Raw genomic sequence first — 21,678 nt, 5'->3', positions numbered from 1 at the left:
TTACAGTGGTTACTCCCAGTAGTCAGCCTTTAATGTAGGCATTTAAAGAGAAAATGAAATTGCATTTTAAATTCAGTTCTGTCCGTTTTGCATTTTCCACCCTGGTGCTTGTTCCTCGAAATCGATGGCTGCTGATGTGTTTATATTTTCTTTAAGAGCTATAGTTCCAGAAAGTTCGCCCACAGTTCAGCATAAACAATTCAGGGGTTAGTGTGGCTTATGATACTTAAATAACGTGAGCTAAAATGCGACGAGTTTTAATTGCATCGTCAGTGAAGCCATATAATATAAAATAGTATCAGCGACTCATTTGCTTCAAAATAAAGGAAAGGATTGTCTGGTATGGCTTGTCATAAGCACACTGAGATGAACAATCTTTGTTATTTATAAGTTTTAAAAGGCAGCCATGGGCGGCATCCCACTGAAAGTAAGGATGTTTGAATTATTATATCTTTGTCAGAGCCTCAGCCAAGCTTATCTCATTGGGGAAGAAAGCTCCGAAAAGGCCATTCTTCTCGTGTGCATTCCTTGAAATATTGCCGGCGTGTCAGAACACCCAGAAATGATGAAGGGCAAGTGGTAGCAGTTCATTATCATAATTCTGCACGACCCGCAAACTGAATTACTCCGACTAGTTCGATTTTCTTCTTGTATTTGCAAGTATTACCCTCGAGGGTTTTGTGGTTGTGCTCCCTCTGATGATACTGAGAGTGACCTTGCTTGTGGTGTGGAAGGACCGCAGACCCGCAAGTCTTGTGAGCTGGATGTTTCTGTCCTGAAGGTGCCGCTGACCGGCTGTGCAGCCTTGCACGTGACCGCTCTCCAGGCTTAGTTACCGCATCAGTGAAGCGAGGGCATTCGGGCGGTCGCCATCGCCAAAAATCGATTAATTCTGTGGCTTCAGAGTAGAGAGGGTGCTTTGCTCCTGTGTGTCCTCTTGGAGGAGACCGTGATTGTAAAAATTAGCATGGTGTTTGCCATCTGTCTGCATTGCCAGGCAAGAAGACATTTGGTTCTTTGCGCATCCCTCATGCTATGCTTGAGTGTTAAAAGAAGAATTTATAATTATTTCCAAATCAATGCTGAACTGACTGCATAGCATACATTTGTTAAAGTCTAAGAGACCAAAAACCAAGCTCATAGTATATTAAATGCAATATTTTAAAGATTTGTCCTCTTTTATAAAATGTGTTGTTCTAAGAAACAGATATTGTAAAGACCAGTGTTTTCTAATGGGGCCAAGGACAGGCTGCCTCAAAATGTGCCACTTTGGCATGTTATTTTAAATAAAAGTTACTTAAGCAGCTGGTGCAAGGACTCTCAGATCCCCTTCTGTCCTCCTGAATAGAGGAAGTAAATCTCCCGTATAAAAGGTGCGCTCCCTGTGCTAAGAAGTAAAGAGATCCCTTATTACCACAGAGATAGGAACTTTAAAGCCAACAAAGCTGTAGAAACAAACATTGTTACTTTCTTTCTAATCTACCATGGAAGTCCAAATTCTGCTTTGAATTCCTTACTAATTAAAGCTCCTAAACATCTGTTTTCTTTCTTTCTTTTTTTTTTTAAAGGTTTTATTTTTAAGTAATCTCTACACCCAATGTGGGAGCTAGAACTCACAGCCCGGAGATCAAGAGTCCCGTGCTCGACTGCCTGAGGCAGCCAGGCGCCCCACATCTGTTTTCTTTATCCTGTCAATCCCTCACAAATTTACTGTCTCTTTGTTTAAGAAGTATAAAAACTGCCTGTTTTCGTCATTTCTTTGGGTCTCAACTTCATTATTGGGCCTCCATGCACACATGACGAAACTTCAGCTTTTTCTCCTGTTCCTCTGCCTCGTGTAAATTTAATTCTCAGTCCAGTCGGAAGACCTTGGAGGGTAGAGGAAGAATTTTCCCTTCCCTGCATTAATTTGGGCATATTAAACATGACAATGTGAACTTTTTTCCCCTGTAAGCTTTTATTTTTTTTAGATTGGGTACCTAAGTTTATATTTTCTTGGGAAAAATAGTAAGCTTACCTTATATAAGTTTTAAAGAGACCTTTAATACACTTCTCTTTGGAATTGATTTCAGTGTTTTATGATGTAGGATGATTGTTAAGGAAACTACCACTGCTTCGGAATTGTAAGTAAAAACTGAACTATTTTTATTTTCAAACTTATCCTTTATATCCTTGCAGAACGTTGGCTCTGATTAAACCAGATGCAATATCAAAAGCTGGAGAAATAATTGAAATGATAAACAAAGCCGGATTTACTATAACCAAACTCAAAATGATGACGCTTTCAAGGTAATTTGTTGGCCATTTTCAGTCATGTAAAGTCTGATTCCATATTGTTTTCTTTTTTAAATCATCTGTTATTTTTCTTGTCATTGTTTAAAATAAAAGCCTCTCACTGAATGGCAAAGGATAGAACACTAATCTTATTAAAATGAGAATAAGACCACAGGTAATTATATTCACCAATAATAATTGAACTCCAAGCAAGTAGGAATTGTCAGATTGTACCTGCCTCACTTTTATCGTGTTCCCTAACTCCATTGGCTTTTATAACACCGACGCTGGATAATCGTCATCTCTTCTCCTTAATGTAGAAGTATAACACACTGTGTGAAAATGATAGAAGAGGAAATGAGTATTGAGTATTTCTACTTGACGAGGGAGTATTACTGTTGGGATTTCCCAAAGGGAGGCCTTTGGAAATGTTTACATTTTGCTCTGCCCAATGGGTATCATTGGCACATATGCTGATTTACTACCCTGAAAAGCAGTCCATTCTGTCTGACCTGATAGTTTCTAAGTTATTTAGTGAAAACAGGACTTACCCCTCGGTAGGGACATTAATGTGGCAGTTAGGCAGAACTGGCTCCAGTGGCCTTCTTATGTTACTCCATTGGGTGTTTTTGTTTCTGTTTTTTGTTTTCTTGTGTGTTTTTGTTTCTGTTTTTTGTTTTCTTGTGTGTTTTTTTGTTTGGTTGTTTGGTTGGTTTTTTTGGTCAGGTGTCTTACTGCTATCCCCGGATATATATTGTATGGGACAGTTGCTGTTTTGGCTCCGTGAGGACAGGGACAATGAGTAGCCATAGGTATTCAGTGCAGCTTTGCTAAGTCTGATCCCTGGATACCTTAATGAAACACCTTCAAGTATATCCCAACAACGACATGCATTTAATTTGAACTCTTCCCGTGTGTAAGGTCTTGCAGTTTGCATATCTTCCAGAAAGGCAGGAGGCTTAAGTTTCAGAGCACAGAATTTAGAGCCAGATTGCATGTAATTGCACCTCTTAGTAGGTGTGTGACTCTGGACAGTTTATTCTGTGCTTCGTTTTCTTCATCTGCAAAATGGAGGTTATAACCACCTGTATCGTAAAGTTGTTATAAGGATTATGGGAGTTTAATATACGTAAAGTGCTTTGAAAGACCCCTACACATAGTATATATGAAGTTAGCTATTGTTATTAGTAGTGGTAATCTGGTGATATTATTATCTAGTGGAGCTGAAGTCATGCCCGTTTATAAGTAGTTAAATTTGTCCTATGTCTGTATGTGTCATGTATGCTTGCCCTCACAGCAGGCGATGGGACTGAATTCTGGAGAAATGCCTTTGAATAGTTTCAGTGAGATTAAATTTTTTTTTTGTCTTTATACCACTAGTGCTTAATAAATTAGGCATCAAACTTCCCAAGATAAAGATGCCCAGGGACACTTCACCGCTTCCTTATTTTTTTATAGCACCTCGTACATCTCTATTAATCCTAATGTCAAGTCTTGGATTTTGTCCAACTGGAAAGCTAACGAGCTAGTCTGTTACTCTTTCATGGATGCTAGCGAAGACGTGAGACACCTGGGTCGGTGACAAAGGACTTTATGATGGTACAGCAAAGCCGCAGGAGCATCGCGCTTATGTTGGGTCTCCTTGCCTCCTTGTCCCGTGGGAATAAGATGATACGGATCCAGGTGGATCTTGTATACGCAGTTGATTGCATCAGAGCTGAGGCGCTTTGAACTTGGGTTACCCACTGTTTTGGTAGCAAGCAGTACACAGGCTGCTCTCTGTACTGAAGAGAGACATGACCTCATCCCTCCAAGTGGCTCACTGCAACTGTGACTCGGAGAAAAGGCTAGGAGGGAGGGCAGTGGGGCCTTGCATTCTTGGCCCAGCCAGTAAGTCACGATACGAGCACCAGAGACCCATGGAGGAGTATCTTCCAGTGCTTACATCTTTGCTAAACTTGTCTGTTCAAATGCCGGTTCCCCAGTCACGACAGTACCTGAAAGGCAGCAGCTGAGTTGCATCTGACTTTGAACTTCTAGTTCTTGGATCAGTGCCTGATTCAAGCTAGGCACTAAGTAAATATTTCATGAAAGAATTAATGGACAAATCTTTGTGGGAGAGCGGTTTCCTTATAAAAACACAGCAAGACATAACAAAACAACAACAAAACTCCTTTCTGTGGTGATGCCCTTGATGGGAAGAATTCATGAACCCTCATCTTGGTTCCAATTTTGGATGTTGAATGGAGATAACTATGGGGTCGGTGACATGTTAGAAGAAAATAGTGAAGCACTTTTTGTAATTAATGTTTGTCTTTTCATCAGTGTTAAAGATTATGATTGATTTTGTTTTCTTTTTTAGTAGCTTAGTTTTGTTGAAAAGTTTAGAATTGGTTGTTTGAGTCATCTTGCTGCTAATTCTGTTTTTTAATTTTAAGTTTACTTATTTTGAGAGAGAGCAAGCGAGCAAGGGAGGGACAGAGAGAGAGGGAGAGGAAGAGAATCCAAAGCAGGTGCCACATTGTCAGCGTGGAGCCTGATGTGGGGCTCGAACCCACTAACCGTGAGATCGTGACCTGAGCCAAAATCAGGAGTCCGTTTAACCAGCTGAGCCACCCAGGTGCCCCTTGCTGCGAATTCTCTTGAAATGCTCTCACATGAGCTTTTCAGACAGTTTTACCTCATTTTAGGCTACAGCACAATATATCCATTTCATTTTTGTGAATTCTTCTGACCCTCTGTAGTTGGTAACAGAAAGGGTGTAAATAGAGATTTGCAGCAAGAGATTTGGGTTCAACTCCCCCACCCTCCGTCTCTTACTGGCACTTTACCTGGACAAGTTACGGAATCATGTTGAACTTCGTTATTTTCATAAGCAAAATGCAGGTAATCATACCAATTTCAATGTATTGTGAGACATAAAATGATTTAGTGTTGGCATAATAGGTTCTGGAAAGATGAGTTTTCTTCCCCTCTCATTTCTTGGGATGAATTTTTATTTATTTATTAATTATTTTTTATACTCGCATAGTATACTTTTCATAATTTGTTCCTAGTTGAAGAAAATATTTCAGTATATTTGGTTTGAATAAGGGTATGCCTGCTATAGTTTACTGTGTGAATTCATTTGGTAGTAGGTTCGTAAAATCTTAAAACACTGCAGACTAAGTTAATTTTCATGCCTGAAAGGATAATCCTATGCTGGAGGACACTTAAAAACTTCTTTGATATTTTAAAAAGTACTTAATGTTGACATATTCGTTATATACTGTGTACTCAGTTCAAAGCCTTTAAAACTGTCTGAGTTTGAGAGACACCTGGTTTGATTAAGGTAAAAAGTTGTTTAGACTTTTTAGCCAATCAATTTAATCTTTTATTCTTTCAGTGTCTCTATAGATATTCTTTTGTGGGAATATAGATTTAAAAAGTAAATTCCTATTGCCCTTAGTAAATTCTGAGTATCTCCATATTGACCGTCCTTTTCTGATGACGTTAATTAAAGCATTAGTTTTTAATATATTAACAACCAATAAGAATACATTGATATGCTTAATTTGTCAAACAGATTTTAAAAACACAAGTATATAGCCTTTCCTTGGCAGAGATCTCAGAGAGAAAACTGTAACTGTTAAGTTAAAATTCTAGCCTGACCTTTCACGTTTGAAGCCTAGAGAAGAAAGTGACAGATTTTGAATTTGAAGATCAATTTGCATTTTTAAGTGTAATTTATTTGACTTCTAAAGAACAAATAATTCTTATTGGTCAAACGTTACACTTTGTTTCAAGAATATTAAAGATGCTGATGAAAGGGAAGATAATAGATAACATGAGGAGAAACGTAAATATTGCCTCTCACATTCATTGTAATTTTACATCTTAATAGATATTCAGCTAACAAAAACTTTGAAAGGTGGGACAATTTGAACAGAATATTTAGTGAAAAGTCATTAATCAGTTTCCATACCAATCAAATAAGTAGAGAACTTCATCTTTATTTTATTTTATGAATGTAAGCTACAATAATTTTTTTTATGTAATTCTGAACTGTTGTCATTTTGATTATCTTACAGGAAAGAAGCAACAGATTTTCATATAGACCATCAGTCAAGGCCCTTTTTAAAGTAGGTGCTGAATTTGGGGCAAGTGGTTTACAGCAGAGGATATTCTGGGAAACTAAAGAATTACAGTTTTATAATTCAAAAATTTGTGACATGAAAATAATCTGTCAAAAGGATCATAGCAACATTTTGTAATTGTAGAGAAGTGTTTTCTAAGAATTGTTTTTTTTGTCCTTTTATTAAATTAGAATCCTTATTTCACCCTTAAATATCTTAAACTTTAATCAGCAGCAATTAGGATGCTTTGTTTACATTATAAGAGGCATAGCTCTCTTTTTAGATTTCAGTAAAATAGTGATAATTATATTTTATGTTGAGTATTTTTTAATGTTTTTATTTATTACTATTATTTTTAAGTTTATTTTGAGAGAGAAAGAGCACACGTGTGCATGAGTGGGGTGGGCAGAGAGAGATGGGGAGAGGGAGAATCCTAAGCAGGCTTCACGCTGTCAGCATGGAGCCGGATGCAGGGCTCAAACTCACGAACCGTGAAACCATGACCTGAGCCAAAATCAAGAATCAGATGCTTACCCGACTGAGCCACCCAGGTGCCCCACATTTTCTTAAGGGTTTTAAAACTTTTATTTAAGTAACCTCTACACTCAACATGGGGCTCGAACTGACAACCCCAAAATCAAGAGTTGCATGCTCTAATGACCGAGCCAGCCAGGAACCCCTGTGTTGAGTATTTTTGTTGTTTTTTTTAAACTCTCCTGGGGCGCCTGGGTGGCTCAGTCGGTTAAGCGTCCGACTTCAGCTCAGGTCACGATCTCGCGGTCTGTGAGTTCGAGCCCCACGTCGGGCTCTGGGCTGACGGCTCAGAGCCTGGAGCCTGCTTCCAATTCTGTGTCTCCCTCTCTCTCTCTGCCCCTCCCCCGTTCATGCTTTCTCTCTGTCTCAAAAATAAATAAACGTTAAAAAAAATTAAAAAAAAAACTCTCTTATTTTGGCATTGTTGTGTGCATGAAACAATGTTCACGGAGCCCTTATTTTTTAACTAATACTTTTGTTCCTTGAAATATAGCAACTACTGTATGTTAGAAACCGAATTTATGTTCTAAACATTTGAATATTGTGAGGTGCATATTACTATTGTCAAAAAAGTGCTTCCATTTCTTTTTTTTATTTTTTTAAAAAATATTTATTTTAAATATGAAATTTATTGTCATATTGGTTTCCATACAACACCCAGTGCTCATCCCAACAGGTGCCCTCCTCCATACCCATCACCCATCCTCCCCTCCCTCCCACCCCCCCATCAACCCTCAGTTTGTTCTCAGTTTTTAAGAGTCTCTTATGCTAAGTGAAATAAGTCATATAGAGAAAGACAGATACCATATGTTTTCACTCTTATGTGGATCTTGAGAAACTTAACAGAAGACCATGGGGGAAGGGAAGGGGAAAAGAGATTTTTAATTTTTTTTTAATGTTTATTTATTTTTGAGAGAGAGAGCATGAGCAGGCGAAGGGCAGAGAGAGAGGGAGACACAGAATCCAAAGCAGGCTCCAGGCTCCATGCTAGCAGCGCAGAGCCTGACACAGGGCTTGAACCCACCAACTGCGAGATCATGACCTGAGCCAAAGTCGGGCACTTAATCGACTGAGCCACCCAGGTGCCCCAAAGTGCTTACATTTGTCATAAAGAAGGATATTAGGCTGCTATAATAAACACACTGCTTGGCATCCTGCATATGATAGTGTTTTTCCTTTAATTGTATAATAGAAAATTACGTTATAGATTATTTTAAATCAAGCATTTTAAAATATTCCCAGGCCTTGTTAGAATATACAGTTTTCTTGGGGCACCTGGGTGGCTCAGTTGGTTGAGCGTCTCACTTCAGCTCAGGTCATGCTCTCACAGTCTGTGAGTTCGAGCCCCACGTCGGGCCTTGTGCCGACGGCTCGGAGCCTGGAGCCTGCTTTGGATTCTGTGTCTCCTTCTCTCTCTGCCCCTTCTCTGCCCATGCTCGCTCTCTCTCTCTCTGTCAAAAATAAATAAACATTAAAAAAAAATTTAAGAATATACAGTTTTCTTGGAAACTATTATAGCTTTGCTTTATGTTTGTGGCATTATATTGCAGCACCTGGTTTAATGTCTTATATGTAATTAGTATGCAGTAAATTTTATTAACTGGGTGAATTAACGAGTTTTCTGTTATTATGAAAGACACAACAAAAGATGTACCTGCATTAATTGGAAATAGTCTCATGAAGAAGTATTTTTTATGACCAGGCACACCTTTCTCTGCATTATTAACATGCCACACCCATTATAGGGTGTGGTTATAGGTTATAGGCTTATTCACTATGTGTTTTGAGGAATTCTGTAATAACAGGACATTAGATGATAAGTTTCTTGACGCCAGGGTATCATTGAATATTCTGATTTGTAGTTAAGTAATTGTTATGTGCTTACCGAATGGATCAACATGGATTTGTTCCCCTGATTTGGGCTCCTTAAATCTAATTGTTTTTGGCTACTAAGTCCTAGAAGAATATGTATGAAGAGGTCATGGGGCCTTTTAAAGGACAGAGCGTATGAATACTTCTTCATACATACTATTTTTTAGAAATCCTTTTCAAAATGAATTGAAATGATTTAAAAAGGAAGGGAGTTAACTCGTAACATGATTCATGAGGGAAGGAGGCATGTAAAAGAGTCAAGAGTTAATCGGTACAAAAGTGTTTGTCACACCATGTGCTTTTCTTCTAGAGGGTTCTGGCCTCTCTCATAGTTTAGAAGAGAGAGAAACATGCACTTGCTTTAAAAAGTATTCTGTCCCTGCCCCAAACAGTAGGAGGAATGGTGTCACTTATTTCCATGTGAAACCTGCCATTGCTGCCTCATCCACGTACAGGAGCGGAGAAGGGAATTGAGATACTGTCTTTATGGGTTGGGGTGCTGTGACTCAGTGCTGGAGTTTTCATCAAGAACCCATGTGTACTCTTTAAAACTTAAGATGGGAATATCCCAGAGTAGCTTTTATAGTCAGAAGGGGGATATTTTTTCAAGGCCTGTTGATTTCGTTTTCCTTATCACTAGCCCAACTCTGTGTTTATTGACTGCAAGTTTACGGTCATTCTTCGAATCCTAATCCACACAAAAGTAAATGAATTCTTACCGTAAATATGTTAGAAGACATCACTCTCATCACTTTCTATACTACAAATATGATTGGATTGCGGTGGCAAACCATGTGAAAATAAAAAGGGAAATCCTTCTGTACCTTTCAGAGCAATGGGAAAAGCATAGATAGGCATTTCAAGTCAATGAAGTAGTCTTAATGAAGTGCAACATTGGCTTTTTTTTTTTTTCTTTGCTGACAGTAAATAATTTGACACCAGTAGCGATATGTAGTGGCTCAGGCTACTGGAGGACACTCAATTATGAAAGTTTTATCTTGCCTATGTAGAATTCACTGTATCCGATAGTTCTGAGATCATAATATCCATGTGTGTATTGAAATACTCCAATTGTAATGTATTCTTGTGAGTAGAGATACACAGGTTGACAGAAAGATGAAGCAAATCAGTCTTTTACCTGTGTTATAGCGAGCTGATCCAGTTTATTACGAGTGGTCCTATTATCGCCATGGAGATTTTAAGAGACGATGCTATATGTGAATGGAAAAGACTGCTCGGACCTGCGAACTCTGGTCTGGCACGTACGGATGCTCCTGGAAGCCTGAGAGCCCTTTTTGGAACCGATGGCATAAGAAATGCAGCTCATGGCCCTGACTCTTTTGCTTCTGCTGCCAGAGTAAGGTGTTTGAAAAAAGTTCTGTTTTTATTTTGTTAAATGTGTTAGGTCAGAGTAAAGCATTTCTGTCACTGCTGACTTAGGGTAGATTTATACAGGTGACCTAGCAGTAGAGAAAGTCTTTGACCTGTTGCCTAGAATTAAACAGCATTTCAATAATATGTCTCTTTTGTGAACTGGTAACATGGTCATGGTCAAGATAAGTTTTCTCCAATTAAAATACCTGTCATCCCGGTTTTTGTCCCAAAACCATTTAAATTATTCAGGCTTATAAATGTTTGAATAATTGAATTCACACGAGACCAGTTTATGGATAATAAATATTCAGAAAGAAAGCATTATTTAATATATTTTTTCCTGACTCATACTTCACACTATTTTCAAGCTTAACGTCCTTTTCTTTACCTATATATAGCTAGTGTTTATGAAAAAGTTTTTATGCTTCTTACAATTACTCCTTATTTTAAATCCATATAAATAAGGTATTATATGAGGTTTATGCTGATGTTGATTTAATGACGTTGCATGTTTATTCTTAGCATCATGAGAGGTTTCTCAGCTAATTTAAGATGGTTTTCAGTCTGGTCATGCTTTCATTAAAATATTAGACAATTTTAAAATAATTTAATTTTTCTTTTTTTTTACAGCTCTGTCAACAGATCCTTTCGGCTTTCCCTTCAAATTAGACTTTGAATTTGATTGTTGTGGTCTAGGTCACTGTTATATTTTGTCTGGACTACTGCATAAGCCTCCTAATTCCCCTTTCCTCTTCTCTGACACTCAGTTTATGAAAATTCTACCTTGCCCACGTAAAATTAACCAGGCTAAGAGAGATCTTTTCAAACCAGATTAACAATTCAACTATTGAAGACTCTTTAGTGAATTTTTTTTAATCTCTTCTACAATAGAATCTCAAGTCCCTATTGTAGGCTCCAGAGCTCTACCTGGTCTGATTTCCATCTGTCTCCCCGGCTTTATCTCCAGCCTCTCCCTTATTCACTGTGGCCCAGGTACACTGACCATCTTGCTATTCCTTGAATAGCGAATTTCTGCCTGGCTTGTTCAATCAACAGTAAAGAGGACAGCGTAGTTGAATGGGAGTGAGGGAAGGAGGGGCTGATGAGGGCACAGAAATAATCAGGGGAGATATCACATGGTAATATTTCTGACATTTTCTCTGAGGAAAGCTGGGACCTATTGCAGTGCTGTAAGCGGAGGGCTGACATGATTGAATTGGCCTTTGAAAGGGCTATACTGGCCCTGAGAATAGTCTGTAGACGACAGGAACGGCATCAGGGAGCCCAGTTAACAGGCTGTTGCAGTAATCCAGGGAGATGATGGCTTGGACCAGGGTGGTGGCAATGAGAGGAGTATGGAGATATATTTTAAAATACATTTTAATCAGTGGAGGTCAACGGAACAAGATTTCCTTCCAGATTAAACGTAGAGTTGGAGAAAAATTGATATCAAGGATTACTCCATAGCTCCTGGTATGAACAACTGGAAGGCGACGATTTACGTAAACTGACATCAGGAAAGCCGTGGCTAGAGTCAGTAGGGATGGAAACTCAGGAGTTAACATTTTGGACATTGCAAACTTAATCTGCATGCTAGTCATCAAAGTGGAGAGATGTTGGGCAAAAAATTTAGTTATATATGAGTTTGGGGAGGGAGGTCTGGACTAGTACATATGGGGTCATTGGCATCTAAATGGTATTTAAAGCCTTGAGAGTGGCTGAGATTACTCATGAGAGAGTGTATTGGGTTATATGAGTTGGGGAGGGAGGTCTGGACTAGTAAATATGGGGTCATTGGCATCTAAATGGTATTTAAAGCCTTGAGAATGGCTGAGATTACTCAGGAGAGAGTACAGATAGAGAAGAAAAGAGAACAAAGATGGAGTCTTTATGTTCTTAGTAAAAGGCTGAAGAGGAGGAAGCAGCAAAGGAGGTAGAGATCAGTGGTAGAGGTCAGTGAGGGAGAAGGAAAAACCTCAGAGATGATTGTGTCCCGGAGGCCAGGTGAGGCAAATATTCAAAGGGGAGAGAATGATCAGTGGGGTCAAATGAAGCAGACCTACCAAGAAAGAAGGGCCCTGAAATTGACCACTGGATTTTGCAATGGAGAGTTCATTGGTGAAGTTGGTGAGAGAGCAATAGAGTCAAAGTCCTGCTGGAAGGGATTTAAAAGAAAATTGGAGGACGGGAATATAGACAACGTTTTTTAGGAGTGTTGTTGGATGTTGAGCAAAGAAATGAGGTGGTAGCTGTGAAGAAAAGCAGCATCTTTTTTCTCGCTCTCTTTTTTTTTTTTTTTTGAAGATGAGAAGAATTACAGATGTGAAAAATTGAGGATGTAGAAAAAAGAGTGAGACTTACTGGCACAATGTGCTTGATTAGGTGAGAGGGAATGGGGTGCAGGAGTAGTTGTCTGTAGCAACAGGTGCGAAGGCGGACTATGGGGGCGCAGATGCTGATTCTTACTCCCTTAATTAAGACAATAGGAAGCAAGGTCAAAAACAGCTAAAAGAGAGGATGAGGGAGACGGTGTTTATTGGTTTGAAGAGAGAGAAGATGTGAAGTAATCATCAGAAAGACTAGGAACAGGAAGCAATTAGGGAAATATGGTTGTGGTGCTGAGTAAGTGGCCCACCTGATGTTCATGGTTCTGAATTCTGAGTGTGGTTGTTCTCCGTCCTTGTTCAGCCGCATGGGTGTAGGTGCAGAGTAGGTGGAGCGTTGACTTCAACCATGGCTGTAGTTTTGTGAAGCGAACTCGATAGGAAGGTCTCGGTAGTCAATGGAGTGTGCAAGAGAGTGATTATAGTCTTTGACTTTTGATCTTAGTAGTAGACAATCACTCTAAATGTAGTCTTCCTTTCTGGAGTTACATTACCAATCAGATCTTTCAAGATATTACATAAGTGATAGGAACAAATAATTAATGAAATAAATGGGAGCTGGAACTGAAAGTCACTGACCATGCTCATTGATATTTGCTTCCTGTTTCCCTCCCTTAGTATCTTACCCCGTCCATTTCCATCAGTTTATTTAATATATTTAAGCTCAGGTATGCTTGTCAGATTTTAGACAATTTAGGCTCTATATGTATCGATATATTAGATGATTCCATCAGTGAGTACCGTAAGGGGAGAGATTTTCATGTTTCGATCAGTAGAACCTGCATGGCACATAACAAATGGTGAATGAATTCTGGTGTTGGCCACTAAAATTCCCTGGTTACTTCCCATTAGTGAACAATATATTTTTAAGTTTTTGTATTAAAAACCGTGATGTAAATAAAATGGGAAGAAGTGGGAAAATGTGAGCATATAATTTTGATCTTTTTCTCAAGGTATTTTACCTTACAAATATTCTTTGCCTTTTATGAAAATACCATGAATCTTGACTGTGGGTCCAACTACACCATGTTGCAGTATTATGATTTATAAGAAATGCATATTTGGTTGTGCAGATGACCAAAGTATATTTTTCATATATATTTGATCTTTGTCCAGTTTCTGGGTCACAGCTCCGCCAAATCCTTGCAATTTCCTGAGTGTTGGGGGTGATAAAGGTGTCCTTCGTTATGTTAATGAAATGACTTTTGGAAAGCATCTAAGGATAGAGGCTGGTTGCCAGGAGGACCAACAGTGTGTTTAGAGGGTTAGAACTTTCAGTCTTTATCTCATGACCCCTGGGAAGGGGAGAGGGGCTAAGAGGCAGGTGAGGGGGGGGAGGGTGAAATAGCTGATAGGAATTAAGTAGTGCAGTTACGATGAGCACCTGGGTATTGCGTGGAAGTATTGAATCCCGATATTGCACACCTGAAACTAACACTACCACACTGTATGTTAACTAACTAGAATTTGAATAAAAACTTAAGGAATCGCCAATGGCCAGTGATTTCATCAGCCATGCCTATGTAACGAAGCCTCGTAAAAACCTTTGGAGGTTTGGAGATCTTTGGGGTTGGTGAACAAGTGGAGATTGGGAGAATGGTGTGCTCTTTCCCCATACCTTGCCCCATGTATCTCTTCTTCTGGCTGTTGATGCGTAGCCTTTATCGTATCCTTTCATAAGCTGGTAAACTTAAGCATTTCCCACAATTCTGTGAGCCTCTCTAGCAAATTAATTGAACCGAAGGTAGAGGTCGTTGGAACTTTGTGTCTGTAGACCGGCAGACAGTCAGAAGCATAGGTCGCCTGGGGTTGGTAACCGGCATCTGAAGTGAGGGTAGCCTTGTAGGACTGAACCTTTAATTTGTTGAAACCGATGTTGTCTCTGGGTAGATAGTGCCAGAAGGGAGTTGATTTCTTGGACACCCTGCTGGGAGAATTGCTTTGGTGTTCTGTGTGGGAGAACACTCCCACACTGCGGTTGGGTCTGGAGCCCCTAAAAGACATATTTTTATTCGGTAGTTAATATAGGTTGTGCATTTATTTAATACTATTGATGCTGAAAATAAGTGGATTCAGAAGTGCAAGGGAGGCTTTATACTTTAATATGATAAAGCTAGTCTTGTCTTTTTTTTTTTTAATGTTTATTTATTTTTGAGGGAGAGACAGAGCATGAGCAGGGGAGAGGCAGAGAGAGAGGGAGACACAGAATCCGAAGCAGGCTCAAGGCTCTGAACTGTCAGCACAGAGCCCGACGTGGGGCTTGAACTCATGAGCCGTGAGATCATGACCTGAGCCCAAGTCGGACGCTCAGCCAATTGAGCCCCCCCCCCCCCCCCGCCGGTGCCTCTGCTAGTCTTGTCTTAAGTACATGTTTGTTTCTATGGCTGCACATACATAATGTGCCTATCTTCAAATACAGTTTGCAGAACGATTGTTTTCTTCTTTTTATAGTGGAGAAGCTTCTGCAGAGTTAGCTACCGTAATCATTCCTCCTGAAGAAATGTCTTAAACATATTTGTTTCTATTTTGTACACTTAAATTTTTTAGCTCTTTCTGACATTCGTCCCGGAAATACCCATCGTCATGAACCCTGTAGGATACACCTTTTCTTGACTCTTGGGAGGAGTGAGTATTGTGGACATCGTGTTAGCTGACTAGCTATCAAAGAGAAATCTGGCTGCAACGCACAGCACACGTGAGGAAGCAAGGACAGGACAAGTGAATTAAAAACTGAAAAACCTCACACAAGCATCCCCAAATAATCTCTCCTTGATCTTAAGTTCCTATTAGTTACGATTTAATCCTTTTTTTTCTTCCTTCTCCAGATTTCACCAAAGCTTAGACTATAGTCACAATTTTCTCTTCAGTTACCTGTGGCTACTCACTGAGAGCAACCACTGCAGTGTGGCTTCATCTTTTCATTCCACCAAAATCATTTTGGATAAAATAATCAATGTCCTCTTACTTACAAAATTCAAGGAAAAATTTTTATTTCTTTTGTATCTGTCTGCAACATTTAAGTTTGAACGCTTTCTCCTTTTTGAAATTCTCTACCCTATTTTGATTTTGTGATGTCTCACTGCCCTTGTTTCTTTAGAGCTATCAGGTCATGATCTATGTCTTATTAATTGGCTGTTCTTCCTTCACCTGTCCTTTAAAGTGATGATGTTAATCAGGCTCCATTCTCTCACCTACTAATGTTTTGCTCTGTTTCTCAGTCTTGGTCCGTAAAATAAGTGAATAGTTGTACCTACATTATAGTATTCTTCTGAGGATTAAATAAAATGATTTAACTGTTTAGGATAGTGCCTAAAACATAGCATTTAATGGAGATTATCTGTTATTCTCCACTTTCATGGTGCTTCTCAAATCTCTACCTATTAGTTGTACTGCATATATTATCAGTATATAAAAATCAATAGTATTCTTGATATACCTGAAATAACCAGTTAGAAAATGTAAACTTAAAAGAGAGTTCCTTCATAGTGTAAAAAAAAGTATATGATGCTCAGGATAAACCTAACAAAAGATGTGAGAGATCTTTATGGAGAAAACCATAAATTTTATTGTAGGCCATAACAAACAACTTAAATAAATGAAGATCTATACCACGTTCATGCATGTGAAGATTCAGTATCCTAATGATAAAAAGTCTTTCCAAATTTATCTATAAATTCAGCGCATTTCCAGTCAAAATTGAGGCAGAGGTTTTCCTGAAGCTGAATGAAATTCTTGCGTAGAAGAGCCAAAAGCGCCAAGGAAGTTTGGAAGGGTAAGAAGAAATGGTGGTGATAAGATGACTTCTTTATGCGAGAGGAAGCCTTTTATAAAGCTTTGGTAAGAAAAGCAGTATGATATCGGTATGGGAGTAGACAAGTGGGTCGGTGTAACAGCCTAGGGTACTCAAGAAATGACCCATAAGTAATGAGATCTTGGTGGCATTATGAATCATTGGGCAAGAGATAGATGGATAGTCAATAAATTGTACAAGATGATTTTATGTGGACAACTCAATTTCTTAATTCTATGTGTAGGGTTCTCCTTAGTCTTTCAGATTCATACTCAAATAATGCATCCCAAACTGAACTGATTAATTTTAACTCACCAAACTATTCCTTTTGTATTCTGCATACCATTAACAAAGGAACTTGAGGGGCGCCTGGGCGGCTCAGTCGGTTGAGCGTCTGACTTCGGCTCAGGTCATGATCTCTTGGTCCGTGAGTTCGAGCCCCGCGTCGGGCTCCGTGCTGATGGCTCGGAGCCCGGAGCCTGCTTCAGATTCTGTGTCTCCCTCTCTCTCTGCCCCTTCCCCGCTCGTGCTCTTTCTGTCAAAAATTAAAAAAAACAAAAAAACAAACAAAAAAACAAAGGAACTTGAGAGCCAGTAAATATTCTTCTGCCTCCTTTATCCCCTACATCCAATGAATAAAAAGTTGTGTAGATTTATCTTCTAAACATTTTCTTCAGTTCTCTCCTTTTCCTTCATTCCTACTCTCACTGTGTAACCCGGGTTGCTATAATAGCTCTGGCTCAGACTTTTCTCCCACAAATACCTCTTCCACATAGGTTTCAGAGCAAGCTCTCTAAAAATATTGATCTGTCCATGTCGTGAATCTGCTAAAAATGTTCCAGAGTGATGCATTATCCCCCAAATCAAGTTAAAGCTCCTTAACGTGTTTTATGAAAATGATCTGAATGCTAGCCTCTTCTCCAGTCTCACATCCTGCCTCTCCTTCTTTAGACTGTGGTGTTCTTGCTCTATTGCCTTTACTCTTTCTGCCCCTCTGCCTTGGAATGCCATATCTCCCTTTGTCCAGGTAATTTTTTTTGGCCCTTTAACTCTGCTCAGAGTTCTTTATATATTACAGATACAGATTTTTTACCCACGTATATGATGTGCAAATACCTTCTCACAGTGTGTTGCTTGCACTTTTGTTCTCTTCAACAGTGTCCTTGGATGAGTAGAAGTTTTTAGTTTTGATGAGGTCCAACGTATCAATTTGTTCTTTGATGTGTTGTGGGTTTTGTGTCACGTCTAAGAAATTGTCACCTCATTCAGGGTCACAGAACTTTTCCCTTTTGTTTTCTTCTAGCGATTTTATAGTTTTTGGTTTTATATTTAGCTGCATGATCCGTTTTGAGTTAATTTTTATATATGGCATAGGATCTGACCAAAATTTGTTGATTTGTGTATAGACATCTGATTGTTCCCGCGTCATTAGATAAAATCACAATTTTTCCTCCACTCAGTTACCTTTATACCTTTGTCATATTTGTTGACTATGTATCTGAGAGTGTATTTCTGGATTCTTAACTTTGCTCTATTGATCTTTTTGTCTTTTTTCATTGTGAATTTTGAACTTATTAAGAAAACAAACATCGCATTTAGAAATGGACAAAAATTTTGAATAGGCATTTACTTCACCAAAGAAGATACATGAATGGTATGTAAACACACATTGAAAGTACACAACGTCAATAGACATTATGGAAATATTAATTAAAACCACAATGAGCCAACACTACACAGCTGTCAGAATGGCTAAGGTTTAAAAGAACGGACCATATCAAGTGACAAGGATGAGGAGAAACTTAGGAACTATCATACACTGCTGATGGATGAGAATTTAAAATGGTACAATCACTTTGGGGAATAGTTTGGCCGGCACTCAACTAAAAACTTAAACATGCAGCTACCCTGTGATCCAACCATTCCACTCAAGTATTTTCCCAAGAGAAATGAAAACAAATATCAATACAAAGACTTGCGTATAACAACTTTGTTCATAACAACCTTATTTGTGATATCCCAAACCTAGAAATAACCCAAATGTCCAAGAGATGAGTGGATAAAGAAACCATGATATTAACACATGGAATACTATTAGGCCATAAAAAGGAATGAAGTATCGATATACGCTACATTGCATGAATCTCAACATAATTTTGCTGAGTGAAAGAAGCGGGACTAAAGAGCACATACTATATAATTATATTTAAGTAAACTTATTAAAAATTAAACTAATTCCTAACGATGGAAAACAGATCATTGGTTACAGGCCAACTTGTTAATGGTAAGGGACGTAGTGGTAAAGGTAATGGTTAATGGTAGGGGAGGCAGGGAGAGGCAGAAGAAAGGGATGGCCCAGAGGAAGGAGGGATGACTGATAATGCTTATTATCTTGATTGTGGTGATGTTTTCTCAGGAATAAACATGTCAAAGCTTATCAAATCGTACCCTTTAAATATACTCAGTTGGAAGTGTGTTCATCATACCTCAACAAAACTTAGAAACAGTGGCAACAACTCTGCTCAACTGTTATCAATTTCCTGGTTCTATGTGAGGTACCCTTCATACCTACTACATACCTCTATTTCTTACCATCTTTGAAAAGTATTTGTGTTTATGTTTATCCTCTCGGTAGACTGTGAATTCCTTGAGGATGTCCAATTCATCGTCATACCTCCAGGATCTAGGTCACTGGTGTTCAGAAATGTTTTGGAATTCAAAACTAACAGAGACCTTATGTGTATCGAGTACTCACTACGTTGCAGGCATCATTCCACATGCTTTTATATCTGATTTAATTCTCACAGTCTCCCGTGTAGTCGCTTAGATCATCCCAATTTACCAGGAACTGAAACTTGGTGAATTTAAGCACCTTGGCCTCCTGACAACATGAGCCCGAGTACCTCTGTCTCCAGAGCCCCATGTTTAACCACCAGCCCCATGTTTAACCAACTATGGATACCAAAAATAGTGGCCTACCTTGTTTTAAACATTACCGTCTTTTAGAATACGTTAGTGTTGGAAACACTTTCAGAGAATTTGGCAAGTGGAGAGAAGAAAATTTAGCATCAGTAATCCTGCCACTGATGTTTACAGTTTGTTTATGGCATATTCCTTCCAGCTTGTTCCCTTGATCATTTATGTAATTTACATAGGAACACCATGTACCTGATTTTAACTTGATTATTTTTTTCACTTAATATGATATTTTTCATGTTAACAGATTATTGTCACAGGAGTACATTTTAATGGCTACAGAATATCTTGTTGTATGAATATAACATGATTTATTCAAACATCCCCTTACTTTTGGACATTGTGTTAGGTTCTCTTTTTTTTTTTTATTTGTAAATAAGGCTGCATTGATCACGTGACTTCATATTTCATTTCTTAAAGGTTTGGATTTTCTGAGAACAGATTTCTTATTTGGTATGAGGGTATGTAGAGAGCAAGTTTAGTGTTTTCATGTTTAGTCTGAGGCATTTACAAAAATGATATGTAAAATTATGTAAAACTTTTGGAGAAACTTTTAACTAACAACCATTTAGTGATGCCTTTATTATGGTAATAAAGATAAGAATGTAGATTAGTCAGATGTTTTAGTGAGATTACCGGTGGGATTTTAGGTGAAATTTATGAAACAGTGCTACTGTTTTGTTACAATTTGTTAAGTAAGATATAGTAAAAAAAAAAAAAAAAATTGAAGACTCCATCAGTCTTCATTTTAGGTTTTGGTAAAGTTACATATCTCTATCCTTCCCTGCTAGGTAGTTTAGGAACATATAAAAGGCTAAGAGTAATAGCAGGAACCCTTGGAAGGAGAGGAGCTTTATGTAAAGTGTTTAAGCAGCTCAGATCACAAAGGGATGCGAACATTTTTTTGTGTGACTATCACATTTGTTGTGTAAACTCTCTAAATCAGTTGCCATAACAATGACCTAGTAGAAGTGCTCTTGCAAATGTCCGTTTAGATTAATCTCTGGGACAGATAGGACAACCTATGCAGGGAAAAAGAGCAAGCAAAGGCAGAAAGTAGAATTAACTCACTTTCGCCAAGAAGGTAGATTTAAGTAAGACCTTCGTATTCCTTGCCTGAAATACATATTTATTCAGCATAGGTAAATGAGTGCTTGGAAAGCTGGCATTTTCAGTTTTAAAAATTGAGGAAGAGAAGAGGAAAGTCGAGACAAAAATAACTGGCCCAATAATTGGTTCAGCTAGAGGTGGAACAATTTAGCACAGCTTCTTTACTTTTGAAGGACAGGTGATGGCAAAGGCTCAGGGCTTTGCAACCAGCGCGACCTGGGTCTGAATACCGGCTTTGCCCCTTGCTAACCCGCAAGGGCTCCTTAGTCAAGGCTTTCTTATGTGTGCAGCGTGGGTAGAGAGATCTTATTTCTTAGCACATGCAGAATGTATTAGTTCCTGAATTTCAGTCGTTTCTTAACATTGAGAAGCTGCTAGTGCAAAACGAGGTCCCGGCCTACTCGGAACTTGCATCTGATGGTGAAGGGGATGCCAGATAATAAACAAATAGACGTAAAACAAGTCAGGTGGTAAGTGCTCCGAAGAAAATAAAGCGGGGGAAGGGATAGAAAAAGCCCAGGGTGGAGGAAGGATTGCGCGTTGAGTGGAAGTGATGAATGCTGTGAAATATATTGATACATAAATATAAATGTGTGTCAGGAAGTCCTCACCGTCTCTGGTTTGAGCAGAGATCAGAAGGAAGTGAGGGAGGAACCATGCAGATAGATATCAGAGAGAAAGAGTGTTCCGGGAGGAAGGGAAGAGTACAAGCAAAGTTTCTGAGGTGGGAACTTGTTTGCTGTGTTTAGTCAAACAGCGAGGGGATGAGGCCAGTGGTGCCCGGACAGAAATCTAAATGTTTTTGTAGAAACCGATGATTAGTTCAAGGTACAGCTAGGGGCCTAGGGGCCAGATCCTGAAAGGCCTTGTAGACGTCTAGAACTTTAAAATTCATTCCGAATGAGATAAAAGGCTACTGGAGAGTTGTGTGCCGAGGAGCGGCATGTGTTTTACAGGTTTTCATGCTGCCTGCAGTGTTAAGAATAGATCAAGCCAGGTGGGTGTAGGTGTGCTGGGGGGCAAGTTGGAATGGGGAGAGCAGTTAGGAGGCTAGAGCAGTTGTCAGAGGGAGAATTGGTGATAGGCATGGACCGGGGTGACCGATATGGAAGCGGTTGGATTCTGGCTGGACACGTTATAAAGGATTTCCTGAGCGATTGGGTGGATGGCTAAGGAAAGGAGAGAAATCAGGGATCACTCGGAGTTTTTTTTCTTTGGCCTGTGCAGTTGGAAGGATGGGAAAACAGGG

The 21,678-nt window shown here is 39.0% G+C and overlaps 1 protein-coding gene across 2 annotated transcripts in view; it reads left to right on the top strand.

Annotated features, from left to right (window-relative positions):
- Positions 1-21,678, top strand: part of NME7 (NME/NM23 family member 7) — a 261,547-nt gene that overhangs the window by 62,346 nt on the left and 177,523 nt on the right. For both annotated transcript variants that reach the window (XM_047839723.1, XM_047839724.1), the window contains exons 4-6: positions 2,179-2,289; positions 6,345-6,395; positions 9,945-10,152. In XM_047839723.1, the coding sequence (XP_047695679.1) occupies positions 2,179-2,289; positions 6,345-6,395; positions 9,945-10,152 (370 nt within the window). The remainder of the gene's footprint in view (positions 1-2,178; positions 2,290-6,344; positions 6,396-9,944; positions 10,153-21,678) is intronic.

The sequence above is a fragment of the Prionailurus viverrinus genome, chromosome F1 (assembly GCF_022837055.1).
Source record: "Prionailurus viverrinus isolate Anna chromosome F1, UM_Priviv_1.0, whole genome shotgun sequence".
Lineage (NCBI taxonomy): Eukaryota > Metazoa > Chordata > Mammalia > Carnivora > Felidae > Prionailurus > Prionailurus viverrinus.
The sequence above is the reverse complement of the archived record's forward strand: the minus strand, read 5'-3'. Positions and strand labels throughout refer to the sequence as shown.